The sequence below is a fragment of the Sturnus vulgaris genome, chromosome 3, assembly GCF_052056855.1.
Source record: "Sturnus vulgaris isolate bStuVul1 chromosome 3, bStuVul1.hap1, whole genome shotgun sequence".
Lineage (NCBI taxonomy): Eukaryota > Metazoa > Chordata > Aves > Passeriformes > Sturnidae > Sturnus > Sturnus vulgaris.
In genome coordinates, this window is record NC_142245.1 from 97,409,392 (window position 1) to 97,427,594 (window position 18,203).

Below are 18,203 nucleotides of genomic sequence, written 5' to 3' on the forward strand. Positions count from 1 at the left end.
TTATCTAGGAAAACCACAAGAAGCATGGAGACAGTGAATCAACAGTTCACGCTCTCGTCCAAGAAAAGAACTATGTGACCAAGAACAGAACAGGGAAGTACTTGGAAGAAAGATGTATTAAGGGCTACACTAAGTAGACAAACCCAAGCAGACTATTCTGAGATGGACATTAAAAGGCATGAGTTTTTCTGACTTGTTATTGACAGAAACAGAAAGGTTGATGAGGATTGTAAATTGAGTTCAGTTCCTCCAACTGCAGGAAACCATGCCACGTAGTCCTTTCGTAACTGTTCTTGACTCCCGAACAATCTTAAAATTATTTGCCTTTTCAAATGGCCTCATCACATTGGTAGCTCAGAGCTATTCTCAGAATAGCTAAGTAACAGAATTCACATATTTTTTAAGTGCTGAGTTTCTACATTACTGCAAGAAAATATTTTTATTCCTTAAACTCAAGTCTTCTGCTTTATACTACAAAAATTAAACTAAACATCACGTTCATCCTCTGAAATATATTGTTCGTCCTATTTGCTGATGATGCATTCCAAGTTCTGCCAGCAATAATTTTCATTATTTAACTCCTACTTCTATTCTATCGTTAAGGAGATCATTAAATAAAACTGATTCCAAGTCTATGAGCTGGTTTCTATTCTCATTCTGCTTCAGTAATTTCCCTTTTATTTTTCTTCAGACAGTTTTCTGCCTTCCTATAGTTAATCTATGTTGATTCTAGTTGCAGTAATAATGGGGCACAAAAAAATTCTCTACTAAATTCCACAAGGTGTTTCCTGCCTTGAAAAACAGCAGCTATTTTTGCCAAGAAAGCATCTCATGCTTATTCTTAACATCCTCTGTATTTGGATATATCACTTTTATCCAGATAGCCTGTGAAGTCTACCCCAAAATATATTTTGCTTTGCCTGGAATGCCACTGCCTGATATTATCTGTTGTTCTGAACCAAGGCCACATGAATGCTGCTAAATAATCCAGACGGGACAAGAAATCTAAAAGGAATATAATTATAATAGTTTGGATTAAAATGATCAAAACCACAGCTCTATTTATCCCCTTTGTGAAAACATATGAAAATCAAAAAAATATCTAGGTTTTAAGATCTCTATTTCACTCTGTTGCATTCATCTGCCATGCTAAACATACTGCATTTGCCCAAGGAAGAGTTCTAGCAATTTGTTGACATCTGACCTCAAATCTGCACACAGAAATATTAACTGTCGTCTTTTCAGCAGACTCTATCCACACCTTGTGGATTGTCTGGGCTTCTCTTGGGTCCAGCTAATGATTATAAATGGTAAAGAATAGCTAATTTAATTGCAAAAGGTAATGATGCAGTAAGCATAAGATTAGTTTCACCCCAGAAGGTAATGTCCTCAAAACAATAATAAAGGGAGTGATCAAAAGGACAGAAGAAGCTTGTCTTAATGTAAATACAGGCAAATTGAATACTGTAAGGAGGAAACAGGTTAGCAGAAAAACATTGAAAGAAAATAAAAAACAAAACCCCAAACCAAAACTGAAATGAACCCAAACAAACCCATTGAACTGTACAGTAAATTGCAGTTAGCAAATGTTTCTTATCCCAAGTTGACTAGATAATTCAGAGAATGAACACACCAATAATTTTATTACCAAGAAGCTCTGAATTAATAGGGAACTCCAAAATTCTTCAGGCTAAATTTAATGAAACTATGTGACTTGTAAATCACAGGCAGATACAGAAAAGGAAACAAATAAGACTGAAGTTTTGATCACTGTAGAGAAGCAGAAATGTTGGCTGATACAAAATTTTAAAGACATACATTTTCAGTTTTTCATCTATTATACCTGGTTTTCAGATAAACTTTCATAAATATGAAATGTCCATAAAGAGTAGCATTTCATTTAGCTCTTGCCCTTAAAATGGCCTATAATACATACCTATGCAAAAAAAGAGGAAGCAATTGAAATGTGTTGTAAAAACAGGAAGACCAGTGATGCACCAGTGTAATGAATACCTCCTTGCCTCTATTACCTGATAGATACAGTGGACCTGATCTTCCTTTTAGTTAACAATGATGATATTATTCAACTTGAACACCATTGTGTGTTTTTCACAAAAAGAGAAAACAATCCAAACACACTGACATTTCTATTATTTTAATCCCAGGCTCTTGATTTAATCAGTTATAACAACACATATACACACACAGAAGTACATTTTTATATTTTTTATGGGTCTGTAGCAACATGCATATTTTGTGAAGATGTTCTCCCCCTAGCAATCCTTACAGAATATATAAGTTTACTAGTGTTGAGGAAAACATTCAGTGGAGGTAGAGCTCAGTGTGCAGCTACAATACCAGCTGCAGACTGAGCTCTGGATGGTGGAGAAAAATGAGGCAAGAGGCCAGGTAGAAGAACTGACCATTTGCTCAACAAAAGGCACAGAGTGCCTGGGTGTCACCAGTTAATTGACTGGACACTCAGAGACACAGCAGGAGCAGAGGATTGAGAAGGAAGACCCCAGACTTTTGCTGCATAGACTGGGAGGGTATCTGCATATAAAGGAAATGTTGTGGGGTTTGTTTTTTGTTGTTTTTCTTTTTTTTTTTTTTAATTTGCCTTAACATGCCCCTTTTTTAATGTGGCAAGACCTGATTTCTTTGCTTTAGGCGCTTCTATATCAGTTTTCTTGGAAAAAAAATAGCTCTTTTTATTAATATCTCAGGAAAGTTGCTCTTTGCATTCTGACGAAAAAACCATTAAAATACAAATCATGTGCATTTTAGAATTATTATATATTATGCATGCAACAATCCCTTATAAACAGGATATACACAGAAAGAAATCACTGTTTCACCAACACCTCATTAGCCTACAAACACTCCTTGTACATTGTGATAAACAAATAGAAAATATATTTACTTCTTACCCCTACTAATGTTATCTGGTTTATAACCAACCTGTTCTCACAGATTTCTCTCACATTCTAAATACTACAGCAGCAAAAAGTTGGGGTAGAGTGTTGATTTATGGAGAAGAGTTTTATTTATTTGGTTCTTTTTTTTTTTTTAAAGAGAAAGCCAACTGTATAACAAACATTGCTTGCTTTTTCTTTATTGCTTTTTGTAACTGTCAGCCCTACATATTTTTTGCAAATATAAAATTGCTACAGAATAAAAGTCATTATTTTTCAGCCATATATAGAGTTTAACAGGGAGTTAATCTTAGTAGGGAGGTAATCTTCCAAGATTTCAGTAATTCACCACAGTTATTTCTAGTCCTGAAAAACCCTATGATTCCGATTGTCATAATTTTCATTACTTGAAAGGCTTCTTAAAGAGATGCTTATGCTTTCCTCAGTCTTGTTCAGCTGGACTCCACCTAGCTCAGGAATCCGTAGACATGCTTAAGACAAATTTGTTGCAGACAAAAATTCAACATCAAAAAATTGCAAGAATTCCAATCATCTCAAAAGTGATTCACTGGGTTCAAGATTTTGATGCATGGAGATATATTTTCTGAGAGTCAAGTTTCAATGAACTTTATCAAACTTCACTTTAAAAAGGAGTGTATGACTTGGTATTGAAGTATCGTCTAAGAACAACTCAAAATTGCTGGAGCAGAAGACTGATTATGCTAAACAGCTATTCTCAGGTAAAATTTTAACCACAAATAAATATTGTTTACAGTGCAATTACATGAGATACTAGATTATTTTAGATGGAAATATAGAGTAGCAGTCAAATTCTAAATCAAGACTCCTGAGAGCCTGACTGTAAAATCCAAACAACATTTTTAACTGCTGCAAATAAAGGTTTTTAACAAACATTTTTAAATGCTCCTATCAGTCAAGGGTTGATATATCTACTTCATTAGGTGAAGCAGTTTCTTTGATACAGAATTTCACATTTGGTTTTATTAATTTCCTTTTCTAAAAAATATAAGCATATAACAAATGTCACAGGTTAAATCTCTTTAATTACTTTATCACTTACTTTGCCTTCTAGAGTCCTTTTGTGCCATCAACATTTGATGCAGTACAAACATATTTTAGAAGTATCAATTTAAAAAATATTCTACAGAAGGAATGTTATTTGAAGTACTGAAAGGATCTGCAAGCTGAATGTTGCTTTGAGGACAAAATACTGATTCCCCAAATCATGCTCAAATTACAAAATTTGGTAGAGTCTATTCCTCTCCAAAATTACGCAGATCACAATACCAGCAGCAGAAGGAAAAGAAAACGGAAATCATAGTTATCTGCACAAATATTTGTGTGACAGAATGGGGGTTTAGTTTTGAGTAAAGGAATAGTATAAGGAAGACACAATATGCAAGAATTCTAGTAAATAATTCCCAAGCAATATAAAATGAGGAATAAAAAACCCACAAAATTTGGCATTCATTACAAGAATTCCACACAGAGAAACTAATAATACACCAGACAGCATCCCAAAGGAAATCACAGAATGCTTTGGGTTTGAAGGGGCCTTAAAGATCATTTAATGCCAATCCTCTGCCAGGGGAAGGGACATTTCAGAGTTTAGGATTAAGAAAAACTGAGAGAGTTATGAAGAAGTGGTTGAACACTGAAGAGACTAATTAAGATTGAAAAGAATCTCAGCAAGTGAAGGCAGAACTGCACAAGGAGTGAAAGTAGGAGAAATGCTAAGTTGCCTTGAGTCACAGTAGAACAGACATGAGGACCTATAGCATGGAAGCAGTACCAGCCCCAAAGAAGTTTCTCAATATTGCAGAAAGGTTTGTGTATTACGCAGACATTAGGAAAGTGTCTTAGCTAAGTTGAAAAATCTGATTCAGCAACATCTAGGAAAAAAAAATTAACCCTGACCTGAGGAGTTAAAAGTGACAACAAATCAATTGAATAGTAATGTCCTTGACATAACGAGTTTCCATTTTTAAGCACAGACACTGCTCTAAGTGACTATACAGAATAATTCAAAGTTTTCTACATACATTCTATGATATGGAATAATAACACAAAAATCTATGCCATGATAACTTTTTTCTATATGTTCCTGAATAAGACATTTTTAACAATAAGTGAAATAATTGGAATAAACTCTGTATTACTAAATTTAACATTGAGAATTCAAAGCAGTGCATAGCAAATTGAGAAACTTATGCTTACACAATCAAGAGTTGTAAATTAAATAAAGGGCTGTATGGTATTAAGCACACCATTATCTGAATTCAGTAGCTTTTGGCATTACTGATCAATTTCTCCACTTGTAGATATTCACCAAATCAGCACTCCTTTATTATAAATTACTCTAAAATTACTATAAAAGCAGTAGAAGAGTAAGGGGAACTCTGGAACAAAGAAAACACCCACTAGCAACAGCTACGACAATGCAACTCTTAAACACTCTTATTTAAGACAGTGGTAGAATATTAATTTCCCCCTCTACGTTACAGGCAAGATACTCTGAAGGAACAGTTAAAGATTAGCAAATTCCAGGCTAGGGAATGTTGTAGTTTGCACTATATTCAAGTATAGCATGTTTTATTAAAAGAAAATTTCTTACCACAGCTTTGGCTGAACTTTCCTGCAAATCCCATAACAATATGTTGTTATCAGCAAGTGAAATAATCTTTTTACCATCTCCCATTGGTTCCCACATAACACTGTAAAACAGAAACAGAAAAGCAAAATAAACAACCCAACATTAAAATCCATCAGAATTTGAGCTAAAAAGCCATTTTAATTCTGTGGATCTAATCTATACCAAAATATGTTAAACCATATTCCTTCTGGTTTCCTTTAGATGAAATCTGTCACATATCCCAAGTCCAAAACCTGCAATTAACTAGCAATTTGTAGCAGTCATTCTGTATGCACACACAGAAATACAACCAGAGATCTTGATGTATGCTAATTTTAGAAGGCTTTAGTTCGAAATCTCAGAATTGTTCATATGAAGTGTTATGCATACTTCTTGAAGGTGCACCAAAAATTATAAGCCTTAGTTTTGATGCAAACTTTAGCTGTCATCATGATTTTAATCAGCATATACTTTTAACCTGAGATTCACCTCCTGCTATACAGGAAGAAATGCAAGAAATCAGTCCTCCTCTCTTATTCTGTCCACTAAAAGCAGCATATTTAAGCCAGTAAGTATAGGCAGCTCAGCTAAGTACATGCACTCTAACCCTAATAAACTTGCTGTAGGTAACAGTAAGATTGAAAGAATACTTGTTGTTTTACGAGAAAACGCTTCTATTTTTGTAATTTTGTAACACTTCTGTAACCATGTTTTGCAACCTCCCAATAATCTTAGAGCAACAATATACCTGAAGGTAGAGATCACAACTTTAATAGCAACAGGTTAATGGAGAAACTTATTTTTATTTGAAGACTGAAACTTCAGCTATCTAAAAGTATTTGATAAACTGGTTTCATCTTCAGGGCTTTTTTGAAGTCCCACTGCTTGAAGTTTAAGTTTTCTAGTTTGTTTTGCTTTTTGCATGAATCAATTCAGTAACTGGATGGTTGGAGACTGAAATGTTATAATTTATGACTTAAACATCCTCATGAAAGACTTTTGCCTATTACAGCAAAACTGTATAAAAGCTGCAGAGAAAACCACCCAAACCCTGAATGGGGCCTTAGACTGCACACTGATGGAGATAAGATAAAGTGACTCAGGTCTGGGCTGGGGAAGAAGGACATATTCACAGAGGGATCATGCTCAGCATCTTCGGGGTGGAGACCACAGCCCCAGAGCTACAGCTGCCAGGCTTGCACAGACCCTCACACCAAAGGGCAGAGAGGTTTTGGGTGTGTGGTGAACAAACCTCTGGTGAGAGGCAGTGAATGCCCATCCTCCAATGTGCAGAGGAGCTCAGCTGCAGGACCCCCTCACCTGGGAAAGGTGAGGGGGGTGACATGGCCCCACCAAAGACTCCCCCAAAGGGGTCCCCAGACCCTGCACCAGAGCACTGTAACATGATGCAACAGATGCACAGTACTGCAAGGGACAATGTCAAACTTGCCCTCCCCAGGGGAGGCATGTGGGCATTCCCACCTCAGTATTATGAATATTTTTTAATCCATTGGATTCTATACTTTGTGGTGGCAGCAGGTCGTGGGGCACCCTCCCCACCAGATGGAGGGGAGCCACGAGATGTCATTGGGGCTCTTGGAAGGGTGATATGTTTCTATCTCACCCCTGTTAGTCTCTCCCTGTCCCCCCACCCCTGCACACCTCTTTTTTATTTTTCTTTTCTCTTTCTAGTCCTTTCATTCCTTTCCCTTGTTTTCCCTTTGCCTCTTTTACTATTAAATATAATATATCAAGTGTTTTGGCACCAACATCTAATGTTTGGTTTTAATCAAGTTTTGGGGTATATTTCAAATATTTCTAGGTTTGATTCATTTTATTTACAGACATTTAGTTTTCCTTATTCTTCTGTGTTAATTCAGATTGTAACAGAAGGAATAGATGAAAGAAGGTTGCACAAATAGATGCAGCCTTGGGTAAGTGAGCCCAACATTAGACAGCCACTAGCAACCTTCCTAACCCTGCACTGCACACTATGCATGCTTCTATTTTATCCCAGATTTTGCTTTACTCCTGTATTCCTAAAACACTGGATGTAACCTGGCTGGTCCCAGATCCAACTGATGGAACTTCATTTAATCTTATGCTGTAAAACACAAGGAAAATAGAAAGTTGCAGATAACAGAAATAAGTGACAGAGTATCTTTTTTCACACCATTAATACAACAAAACTCAGTTATTTTCAGCTGATACCTTCCTCTCAAATTACTCTTGCTCCTTGTGCAAACAGTTTCATCAGTTTTTACTCTGCACTTTTAGTAAAACAAGCATCAGATATACAAGCAGATGACTGAACCCGTTTGCTGTTTTGTAAAGAAAAATCTGGAACTATAACTAAAAGGGTGCATTGGCTGACTCCTTACCCACCAAACTTTCTCCTAAGGCAATGCAGCAGAATAAAGAAAGGACTAGATTCTGCACCTATCTTCTGCTGGAAGCATGACCTGCATCCTCACTGTGTTGTCAGTCTATGAAAATAACTCACTACAAATGGGCTTTTATAGGTAGGTATTCTTGTATTAGGACAAAATCACTACATTGAGCACATTACGCTACCACCATGTTTTTAAATGCATTTTAACAAGGACATGGTAGTAGAACAATTCTCTGATTTATTTTAAATTTGACTGTTTTGTCTGCAGTATTGCCAATCTTATTTAGCAATACACACTTTTGAAAAGTTGTATTGTACAACTTGGAATAAAACTTAAAAGCAATCGAAAATGAGTGTTGATAATAAAAATGATGATGTGCGATTTTAACTGTGTTCAACTACATTTTGCCCATAACAACATGAAGAAACCAACCAAAATTTCATGTAGTTGTGCTGTACAGATACATCAATTAGATCCTTCAAATAGATGAAAATATTTTATGAAAACATGTAACAGGATAAAGAAAATTAATGCACCATAACCTGCATGTGATCACAACTGATCTTCCACAATCCGGTTTTCCAAAGTGAGATTGAAAGATATCAGGACCACCACACAGCTGAACAGGTAACTAAGAAACTTTCATGTTGATTCTGATCACATTTATTTAAATCTATCATTTTACTTACATATTGCTGAAAATATAACTAATACTTGGGGTTGATCTATGTAGATATCTTTTTAATTGGAGACAATGAAATCTGGTTTGACCACTTAACCCTTTAATAGCCCTTTCAGCCAGAGATCAGTGTTTTTAAGCCTGTTGATCTATCTGTACCTTGCCTACACAAATCACTCCATTTTCTGTTGTAAAATCTAGATTGAAAACAATTTCTTTGATGTTTTCAAAGGTTGAAAGAAACTTCACATCTTTGAGCATCACTGAACTTCAAGGTAAAAGAATTTTTACAGCTAAATACAGCGTGCTAATTAGAGCCAATTATAACAGAGCTGACATACCTTGTAACGAAAGTCTCTCCAACACTCACTCTATCCTTGTGAGATGCCCATTTTACTTCTATTTCATTTCTCATTTATGTGTGTGGTTATAGTGATCATTCATTCAGATTTTTTAATCTTAAGCAGAGGTTACTCAAATCACCCTTTGTAACATGTTCAGCTATGTTCTGTACTGATGACTGAATGTTAAACATGAAATACTATGGAGAAGAGGTGGGCAGGAAATATTGGTGAATGAAAAGAAAATGTTACTTTTGAAGCAATATACAAATTTTAGAGAAACTGAAGTTTTCATTTAGAACAGTTTCCAGCATAGCAGAGATGGTGATAATGTCTAAAAAGGAAAACAGATAAACCAGGCAGTACCATTTCACTCAGTGTGCCAACAGCTGCTGACACTTACAGTTTTCAGAAATGGACAAGACAGTCGTCAAATTCGCAGCTGCCATTCAGAACCTGAGTAGCAACTTCAGGGCTGCTCTTTAAATAATCTATAAACAAGACATTACAGATGTTGTATTTTACCCTATTTTGTAATTGTCTAACTCAGGATGCTTCAACGAAGCTTGCAGCTAGTAGTTTTTGGTATTAAAAAAAATAAAATTAAATCCTTCAGAGAACAATACCTCGGCAAAAACGAGTATTTAAAATATCTCCACTCAAATGCACACATGAAAGGACCCCATTATCTTCAATGCTGAAAAGATAGTTAACACCTTTATCAATAAACATACTGAGCTTTTACAAATGAACAATTCAAAGTCCTCCATTATAGATGAAGGAAGAAAAAAGCAAAACACAAACACTTTCATTGACATGAACTGCAGTTAAGCCACAAGTGCTGGGCAAAACAAGCATTAACTACTGCTTAACTGCAATTACAGAAGTGACAACTATTTATTTCTGTAAATGGAAAAATTTTGCTAGACTGAAAACTCTCATGCACCGAAAAATGGATTACCATGCATTTGTTAACTCAGCAGACTGTCCTGCAGCTTCCATGTAGCCCACCAGAAAAACTCACATATTAAGAACTCAAATATTGTGCCTTCTTTGCATTACAATCATTCCAATTTAAAGGTGGAATCTTGCTTATCAGATAATCTGGACATTAATTCTAAGAGACAGGAGATCAGACCAAGTACAATCTGGAACCCATGATTCTTGTTCCCTACCCAAGTGCTCTACAAAACAGCCACGTTTCTGAATGACATCTGGCTATTTCATAGTGTATTGAAGTCTGCTGCAGGGAACACAGGTTACACTTCATCTCAAAATTCTCAGACATTGAGACCTAATTTGAATTCCAGCTCCTAAGGATGCGGTGAAATGAGAACCACGTCTTCCTAAAAAAAGCCCAAGATGACAAGGTGAACATTTTAGCTAAAAAGCTGCTGAGAAATGAGAATTGAGAAACAAATAATTATTTTTGACAAGAACCCCAAAGAAAGCTGAGGTTTATTCTGACTTTTGCATTATTTTTACATTCAGAAAAATTAAGCTGCTTTACAAACAAATACAAAAACATCCCAACAAGGATGGGAAAACAGAAAAACCACTTATTTCTAATTTTTTTTTTCCCTTAAATTAGCCTTGTGTAGGCCTTTACAACACTTGTGGAACAGCTGCTGCTGCAGACACCATTTCCATTCTGTTGCATGAACAAGGCTTAAAAAAACCACCAAAGTGAATATTACAGATATTTGACATGTCAGGAAAGAAGCATGTAACTGGCTTGTTTGTCAAAGATCAGTAAGGTGGTCAGCCTAGGAAAAACATTTTCATAGTATCAATGTCTGTCAGGAGAGCACACAGGTAAAACTCCTGCCCAGCCCCTGGAGGCCTCAGGACAACAACATGTTTTTCCATGTACTAAGGCAAAAACTATTACACAAACTTAGTTGCAAAACAGCTGGAGTGAGCAATAACAACCTCTGCAGACTTATTTTAGAGGAAACACATCTGGATTTGAGAGGGACAATTGGAGTATTTTCATAAGGGATTTTTCAAGGATGGAAATATGGATAGAGCACATCCTTACTAATTTATGCTGTTTGTAACAAACTGCATGGTTGGTCAGGGGAATAACACCTCACAAAGCAGAATATTCCTCTGAGTATATTTCTCTAGGGCTTTAAAACATGTGCCTGAGAAGATTATGATTGCCTAAATCTGCATTGATAGCCGAAGAAAATCACCACTCCTTATGTTCTGAAGAACAGAACACTAAAAGTTTACACCTCTAATCCAGCAGTTGTTCATTCTGGGGAAATTTGAGGCTAAGAGACTGCAAGAAGCAGCTGGGACTGTAACTGATGTGGTCTCCCTAACTTACCTCTCCATCACCATTGCCCGAGACTGAACACTGGGATGGATGGACTGTGGGAGGCTGCAGGACACCCCTTCAGGTTTCACAGACATTTTAGCAAATAGATGCACTTAATCACAAATGTACAAGGTCAATTTTGTCATCCAAAAGACATCCAAAAGACATTTCAAAACCCTGAATTTTTAACTACTATGTAAACAAGTGTCAGTAGCAACATTGCTACATCTATGGTCATCCCAGAATATTATGCTGGAAAAAATTCTACTCTAAGGGATAAACATTATAAATAATAAATGCTTAACAGGGTTTGGAAAGCAAACTGGAGTCTGATACCAAGAAAACAGGGGCACCTGTTCACTTAGTTCCTCATGAACATTTAAATTTTTTTCTGCATAACTAATTTTTTTCACAGTTCTGCAACACCATTTTTCTTTAACATTTCCCACTAACATTTTAAGCAATTCAGTAAGACTGAAAATAAAACTATTAAAATAAATAGAATAGTAGTAAATAAACAGAAGTATCTATTTTACCTGCAAAATCAGCTGAGACTTACTTCAACCCTCCCTTTTTTAGTGGTATGAATAGCTTAAGTGACATTACAAATAAGACCTCTTTTAAAATAGCTCAATATTAAAAAAAAAAAATTGAAATTTGAAAATAGCTCAATTTTCTTTCAGTGGGGAAAAATCTCAATTAGCAGTAGTTTTAGCAGTAAAACTGGGGAATATAAGAGCATGACGAAAATAGAAACTAAACTATGTTCAAGTTGGGAGGGAGAAGTGAAATCGTACTCTACAAACCCTTATTTTTTTACTTGTGTTACTTGTAGAGCAACACAATTTCTGCACTATTTTCTGCATCATGATTTATGAGTACAAACGAAATACTAACAACTGCAAAGACCCCATAAAAACTAATTTCCATTCAAGCATATGGAATTTATTTAACTTATTAGAAGTAATAAGTTAACTGACTACATATAGTGAGTTTACAAAAATGAATAAATATTCTTCCCTTTAATACTTGCTTCAGTGTCAGATTTTAGTTTGACTAAGTTTCCCTCTGCTTTACATGAGTAGAGTCAAATAAATTCCGATTAAAAGCTAACATAATAAACAGAGCATATAATACAAAGTTCTATTACTTCAGTATCCAATTAATGAATCGCATTTATTCCCTAGAAAAAGTGATTATAATGAAGAGCTTAAAGTTTTAAGATTGCACAATACTAACCACTCAAAATTACCACATATATTCAAGGGAATAAAAATGAGAAAATGGTTCGAGACATATTTTACAGGATGACAAGAATGGAAAAGGAGAGAGAAAATGTAAGAAAAACAACTAATGGTTTTGAACACTAAACATCTGGATTTATATATAATAGATGATTTTATTTGCAATAAAGAAGACTCAAAGATTCAAGAGAGCAAAATCCTATGAAGAATCCAGGATCACACAGAATTATGAAGAGAGCAGGGACATAAATACAGTTAAACCAATTTAGAAAGGACTATAAAGGGCATTATCAGTACTGATAAGCAGCTGTTAAGTTACATGCCCAGTGAAATTACAACTTGTCGCGTAGTAAGTTAGTTTAAAAAAAAAAAAAATCGACCCTATACTTACTGTAATATCAGAAGTGGCTGATGAAATATGTGGAATGAACCAAGTGTGGAAGAATTATTCTTAAATGCTGACAATTTCAGATAGCTCTGAAATTTTGTGCATCATGTGAAGATACAATTAATATCTGCTGGGCAGCTGTTACAAAACCCTCCCCCTCACAAAAATACAGAGTTCAGTTTATACACCAGAATATGCAACTGACAGTCCTGACACCCTCAAAGAAACCTCTAAACAAATATCAGAGGCAGCTCTGTCCACACAATTGTATTTCTGGTACTGGGACATATGAAGTGTTAAAATAAGAAAAGGTTAAGAACTTACGACTGCATTTATTACATGTCTTTGTTATAAAACACATCTATATTCAAATTCAACATGACATTCAAGACCATATGATCATTCTAAAAGTATTGTTACTTTCAGGTTTATATTCATTAAGTACAGGCTATTAAATTGTTTTAGACTTTTCTTTTTTTTCAATGAAACTCTAATGTACAACTTTTACACATATATCCTGAAGCCTACAGAGGCGAACTAAAGAAGAAATAACATTACCAACACCATGACAGGAAAGAGAAGTGATACCTGAATAACACATGAAAATGTTAGAGCTATTAAAACCACCATTTTCAGTTTCCTTTTCAGTTTCAGATTCTCTTACTTGGCTTTTTTACTTGAATATGTTTTGGAGTGGTTTGTTTTTTGTGGGCTTTTGTTTTGTTTGTTTTTTTTAATAAATTTAAAAGCCAAAAAAGTAAGTAAAACACTACTGGATTTCAGTTATCTGTCTTCAGGGCATCAATTATGAATGAGCCTAACTTTGATGAGGTGACTATGTGCATTAATGGAATGAACATGATGAAACTGAAGCAATAATATGTTATGCATAGCATCTTCTTTCTCTTAAATGAAGTAAATTTCTCCTCAAGTTGAAAGCACTGTAAGAGTGAATTTTGTATTTTTGTAAAAAGCCAACCTTAATGAGGTTGATTCGTACTGTGTATGGCCAAGGAAGATATGGTACTTCTCTGTACTCTATTTGGAGACCTTCAGTGAAATACCAAATAAAATCTAAGTACTTAAAATCTATGGGAATAGCTCATTTATAATAACTTTCTCCTTTTTGAATTCAAAGTTCTAATTTAATATTTTAGTGATAAACATCCTGGAGTTCTTGAAACATCTGTGACTCTAAAAAAATTTATAGTTCATCTTCCTCTCTACATTCTCTTAGACTTGGTAATATTTGCATGATCATATCTAGGATTGATTGAGTGGGATACACTTAAAAAAAAAAAAAAAATCGACCTGAAGTAGTAGAGCAGCCTAATGACGTAATCTATCAATATTCCTAATATATTAATCTCTTAAAACAAATTTTTAGCAGTTCTTGTTTTCTATATAAAATATTACTTCTTCATTCCTCACCTTTCAGGCTTCTGAGAATTGAGTCTCCACTTTTATTGTCTCTGTAACCTCCATTCATTTGTATTTCACTGTTCATCTAACACTTTCCCCTTATTCATTTTCATTTTATTCCACATTTACTCCATGGATCATAATCCAACTTACTTCACTTGTTCCCCTCTCTTTTGAAGTACATAGCTTACTACTGAACAGGATCTACCATATTTTATACCTGTCACCTTTGGAAAGCAAAAAGTAGGATGTTAAGCATTGAGAGGCAAGCCTGCTTCCGGCAGATGCAAGAGAAACTCCCTGCTGTGTTACAAATTCAAGATCGCACAGATTATATTTTCTCTTATGGCCTGTAGTATCCTCCTTCTCCAAGGACTATCCTGTCAAGTCTACTACCAAAAAAAGTCTGCAGCGAAACAGAGAGAAGTAGAACAGTAGGTTACTGTTCTAAATACTAAAATGCAAGTGTTCAGGGGTTTGACAGACAAAAGTTCTGGGGATTCCTCTGAGCCGCACTCAGAGGAATAATCGAAATCTCATTAACTGCTGCCCCGTTTCCTCGGCCTCTCCTATGCAGACAGGACCTTGGACTGCTGCTTGCAAGATAACCAGGGCAAGTTCCTTTAGTTGAATCTTACAGCATTGCATAGACCAACATATTTATTGTTGGTGTGGGTTTTACACTGTATGAATACATATACTTATCTATAGAAGGAGTTCATTGCAGAGACTGTTTTTCTTTTTAAACACACAAATTTCTGTGTGTATCTGGGGTTTTCCACACTGAAAGTAATTCACTCAGGATTTTTGCACTTGAAATCTTTCCATTTTGGCTTACATGAGGAGCAGCAGGCAGAGGATGAAAAAAGTCTTAGGCTGGAATCTAACAGAACAATTAACAGGCCTATTTGTTGGCCTAATTTAAGCATCTGTTTAATTTTCTGAACTCTTTATGCCATACAAGAGTTTGAGTAAAAATGCTGATCAGTCCCAAATTCCAAGCTTGGAGTCAGTAAACAATCTCAGTAACTAAAAATGAATGGTTGTGCTAATTTTTAAACACAGTAACCCATGCAATCCAGATAAAATGGAACTGTAGAAAAGCAAATTTCTTTTTTGCTTGCCTGTAATATCTTGGAGATTAGATTTTTGCCAAAGGTTTTGTCAAGACTAGAAAATTATTTCAATAGATCTTGAGCAGGAGGAGTACTGTGTTCAGTCACACACCAACAAAGTTTAAGATTTTAGTCACAATCAATTGAAAACACTCTTTTGGTCTTGGTTCACAAAAGAGAACTGGTATTAAATAGGTCTCTGCCATTTTTTAGCAAGAAATTTCAGAGACATTGGAGCACAGCATTCCATAAAGGAGATGAGATAAAGGTAAAAAAATGAAGAATCAGTTCTTAACATCAGTACAGAGTTGAACAAAACCAATACCTGACACACCAGACCTGGAAAAAATCCGCGTCCCCCCATGTGTTTTCTAGTGCACAATCCTAGAAACAGAAAAATCTGTGCACTAATTTTTCAGCTACCAGGCTTACCTTGAAAAAAGCATGATAAGGAATGAAGCAGACCAGGGTAAATATGAGCAAAACTACAAGCAAATAAAGCCCTGAGGAGGGTAGTAGATGCCAGGGTACATAACTAGGAGCATGTTCAAGAGAGTTTTGCTTTTTTTCCTGATTTACAATCAAAACTCAATTACTTATGATCTGCAATCAGATCCATAAATCTAATGAAGCATCTTTGTTATGAATACCAAGACACACAAAAAATATCTTCGTATGAACTGCTACCTGGAGCCACTGTCACAAAGGTTGACACCAACATTACACATTGCATCTTTAAACTGTATTGGCAATTCTGCCCACTCTTCCAGGCCCAGCATATGAAGATATGATAAAAGCCCACTTTTTAATTTAATTTTTTTAGCATTCATTCTGACTAATAATATTCAAAATTAACTTAAAAAATGAAGCCTGTATCCAATCACTCATGGCTGCATTCACACTGCTCTACTGCATGCTGTAAGTGCACTTACAGCATCCTTAAAATGCACGTGGTCACACTGAACTTGGGTCCAGTGCTCAGCCTGTGGTTTTCCACACTAAGCATAAAGGGTGTGTATGCTCTAATGGCAAGGCAAATGACAGATCCTTCTTACTGCAAGTGCATGGTGCCACACCACCACTGATCTCATAGAGATTGTGTCTTACACTGTGGTTTGAAAAGTATTTACATTTTGCATTGAAGAAAATTGCTTTTCTGATTTATATTTGGTTCCACCAAGAATTGAACCCTTAGTGTCTAAATAGCTTAATGCTTTTCTAAACACCTAAGAAGTGTCATACAAACAACATTTACATTGCTATTTGTAGACAACACACCACTCAGTGGGGCGTGGCCTGTTATGTTACACATTTAGCACAAAAGGCCTAATTTACTCATTTATGAGCTGTGTCCAATATGAGTGAGACAGGAATAGAGAAGTCTGCTTTAAACAAGATCCTCTAACTCAGCTGTGCTTTCTTGAGATGATGTGAGGAGTACTAATGCCAAGCATTCTGTTTACACCTTTTATCTCTGTGTAACACAGAGAGAACTTGAATTTTCAAATCTCTGTGCATATATATACACACATGCACATAAATAAAGGGTATTAAATAGCAGCAGATATTTGTAAGCACTAAGTACTGAACGAAATTAGATAGCAGATGACTGAAAATAGTGCATAAGCTTGTTATAAGCTGTTATTGGAGGAAAAAAAGACTATTCTGGGCATTCATATAATTCACATCCTGGTAAAAAGCAGTGATGTGCATCTTGTTCCTCCTTTAGTGGTCTGGCTACTGTACAAAGTTCGGGCATTCCAGCATCAGATAGAAACCGATTATGGAAAATTATAAGACAAAAGGCACAAAGCTTAAAAGGGTAAAAAGTAAAGATTAAAACAAACAACAAAATCTCTCCAATATAGTTGGGAATATTAATTATCAAAAGGTTTCAACAGCAAAAATTGAATTAAAATAATAAAAGAATTACAAGTAGTAGTACTCATATGAAAACACATAGCAAAGAATTAAAGGATAATGATATGAAGAAATTTAACACCCAGAAAACTGTATCTTAGAAAAAAATCATCTCTACATTTTTGAATGCAGTGACATGTTGTATCTTCTCAAGAACTGCCTAATAAATATTAACTTCAATTTACCCTTTTTCTTTGGTTAAAATTTAATCTGTAAGGCTCAAACTAGAAATCTGTGGCTAGAAACGGATGCTTAAAACTTATGCCCTGCATCTGGTCAGGAAGCAGTGGGAACATGTCATATACACACATCCTTAAAGCACCAAACCTGCAAATACACAATGGACAAGTTTAACTTTCTATTAAATAACAGAAAGGGAAACAAAACTCTGTAATAACCACTGCTGTATTGCAGCTCTCCTTGTCTTGACTTATACAGCAGATAAGGAATAGTTACACAAGCACGATATAACATAATGAACTCTTATCCCTATGAAACAAGAAATTACGCATGCTAAATCAGTTGAGTGAAGACTAAAAAAGAAAACCTTACGTGCAACATCAAATTTATATTCCATTAAAAGATTAAAATTCTAAGTATTGTACCTTTGTGCAACAAAGGCTTTAGATGGGGGCAGGTGAGGAAAAACACATTCAAACAGTACACAGGCTGTTACTCCCTATGTGTTTGCAGGACTATAATAAATGTTTTTAATCTATGAAACATCTGGGACTAAAAATCCAATTTATACTTTTTTTTTAAGACAGAATACTTTTAAAGTGCATAGCATAGCTTCTACAACATAAA

General features: G+C 35.3%; 1 protein-coding gene across 3 annotated transcripts in view; it reads right to left on the reverse strand.

Annotated features, from left to right (window-relative positions):
• Positions 1–18,203, reverse strand: part of EIPR1 (EARP complex and GARP complex interacting protein 1) — a 76,096-nt gene that overhangs the window by 20,478 nt on the left and 37,415 nt on the right. For all 3 annotated transcript variants that reach the window (XM_014869549.2, XM_088162375.1, XM_088162376.1), the window contains one exon: positions 5,551–5,650. In XM_014869549.2, coding sequence (XP_014725035.1) covers positions 5,551–5,650 — 100 coding nt within the window. The remainder of the gene's footprint in view (positions 1–5,550; positions 5,651–18,203) is intronic.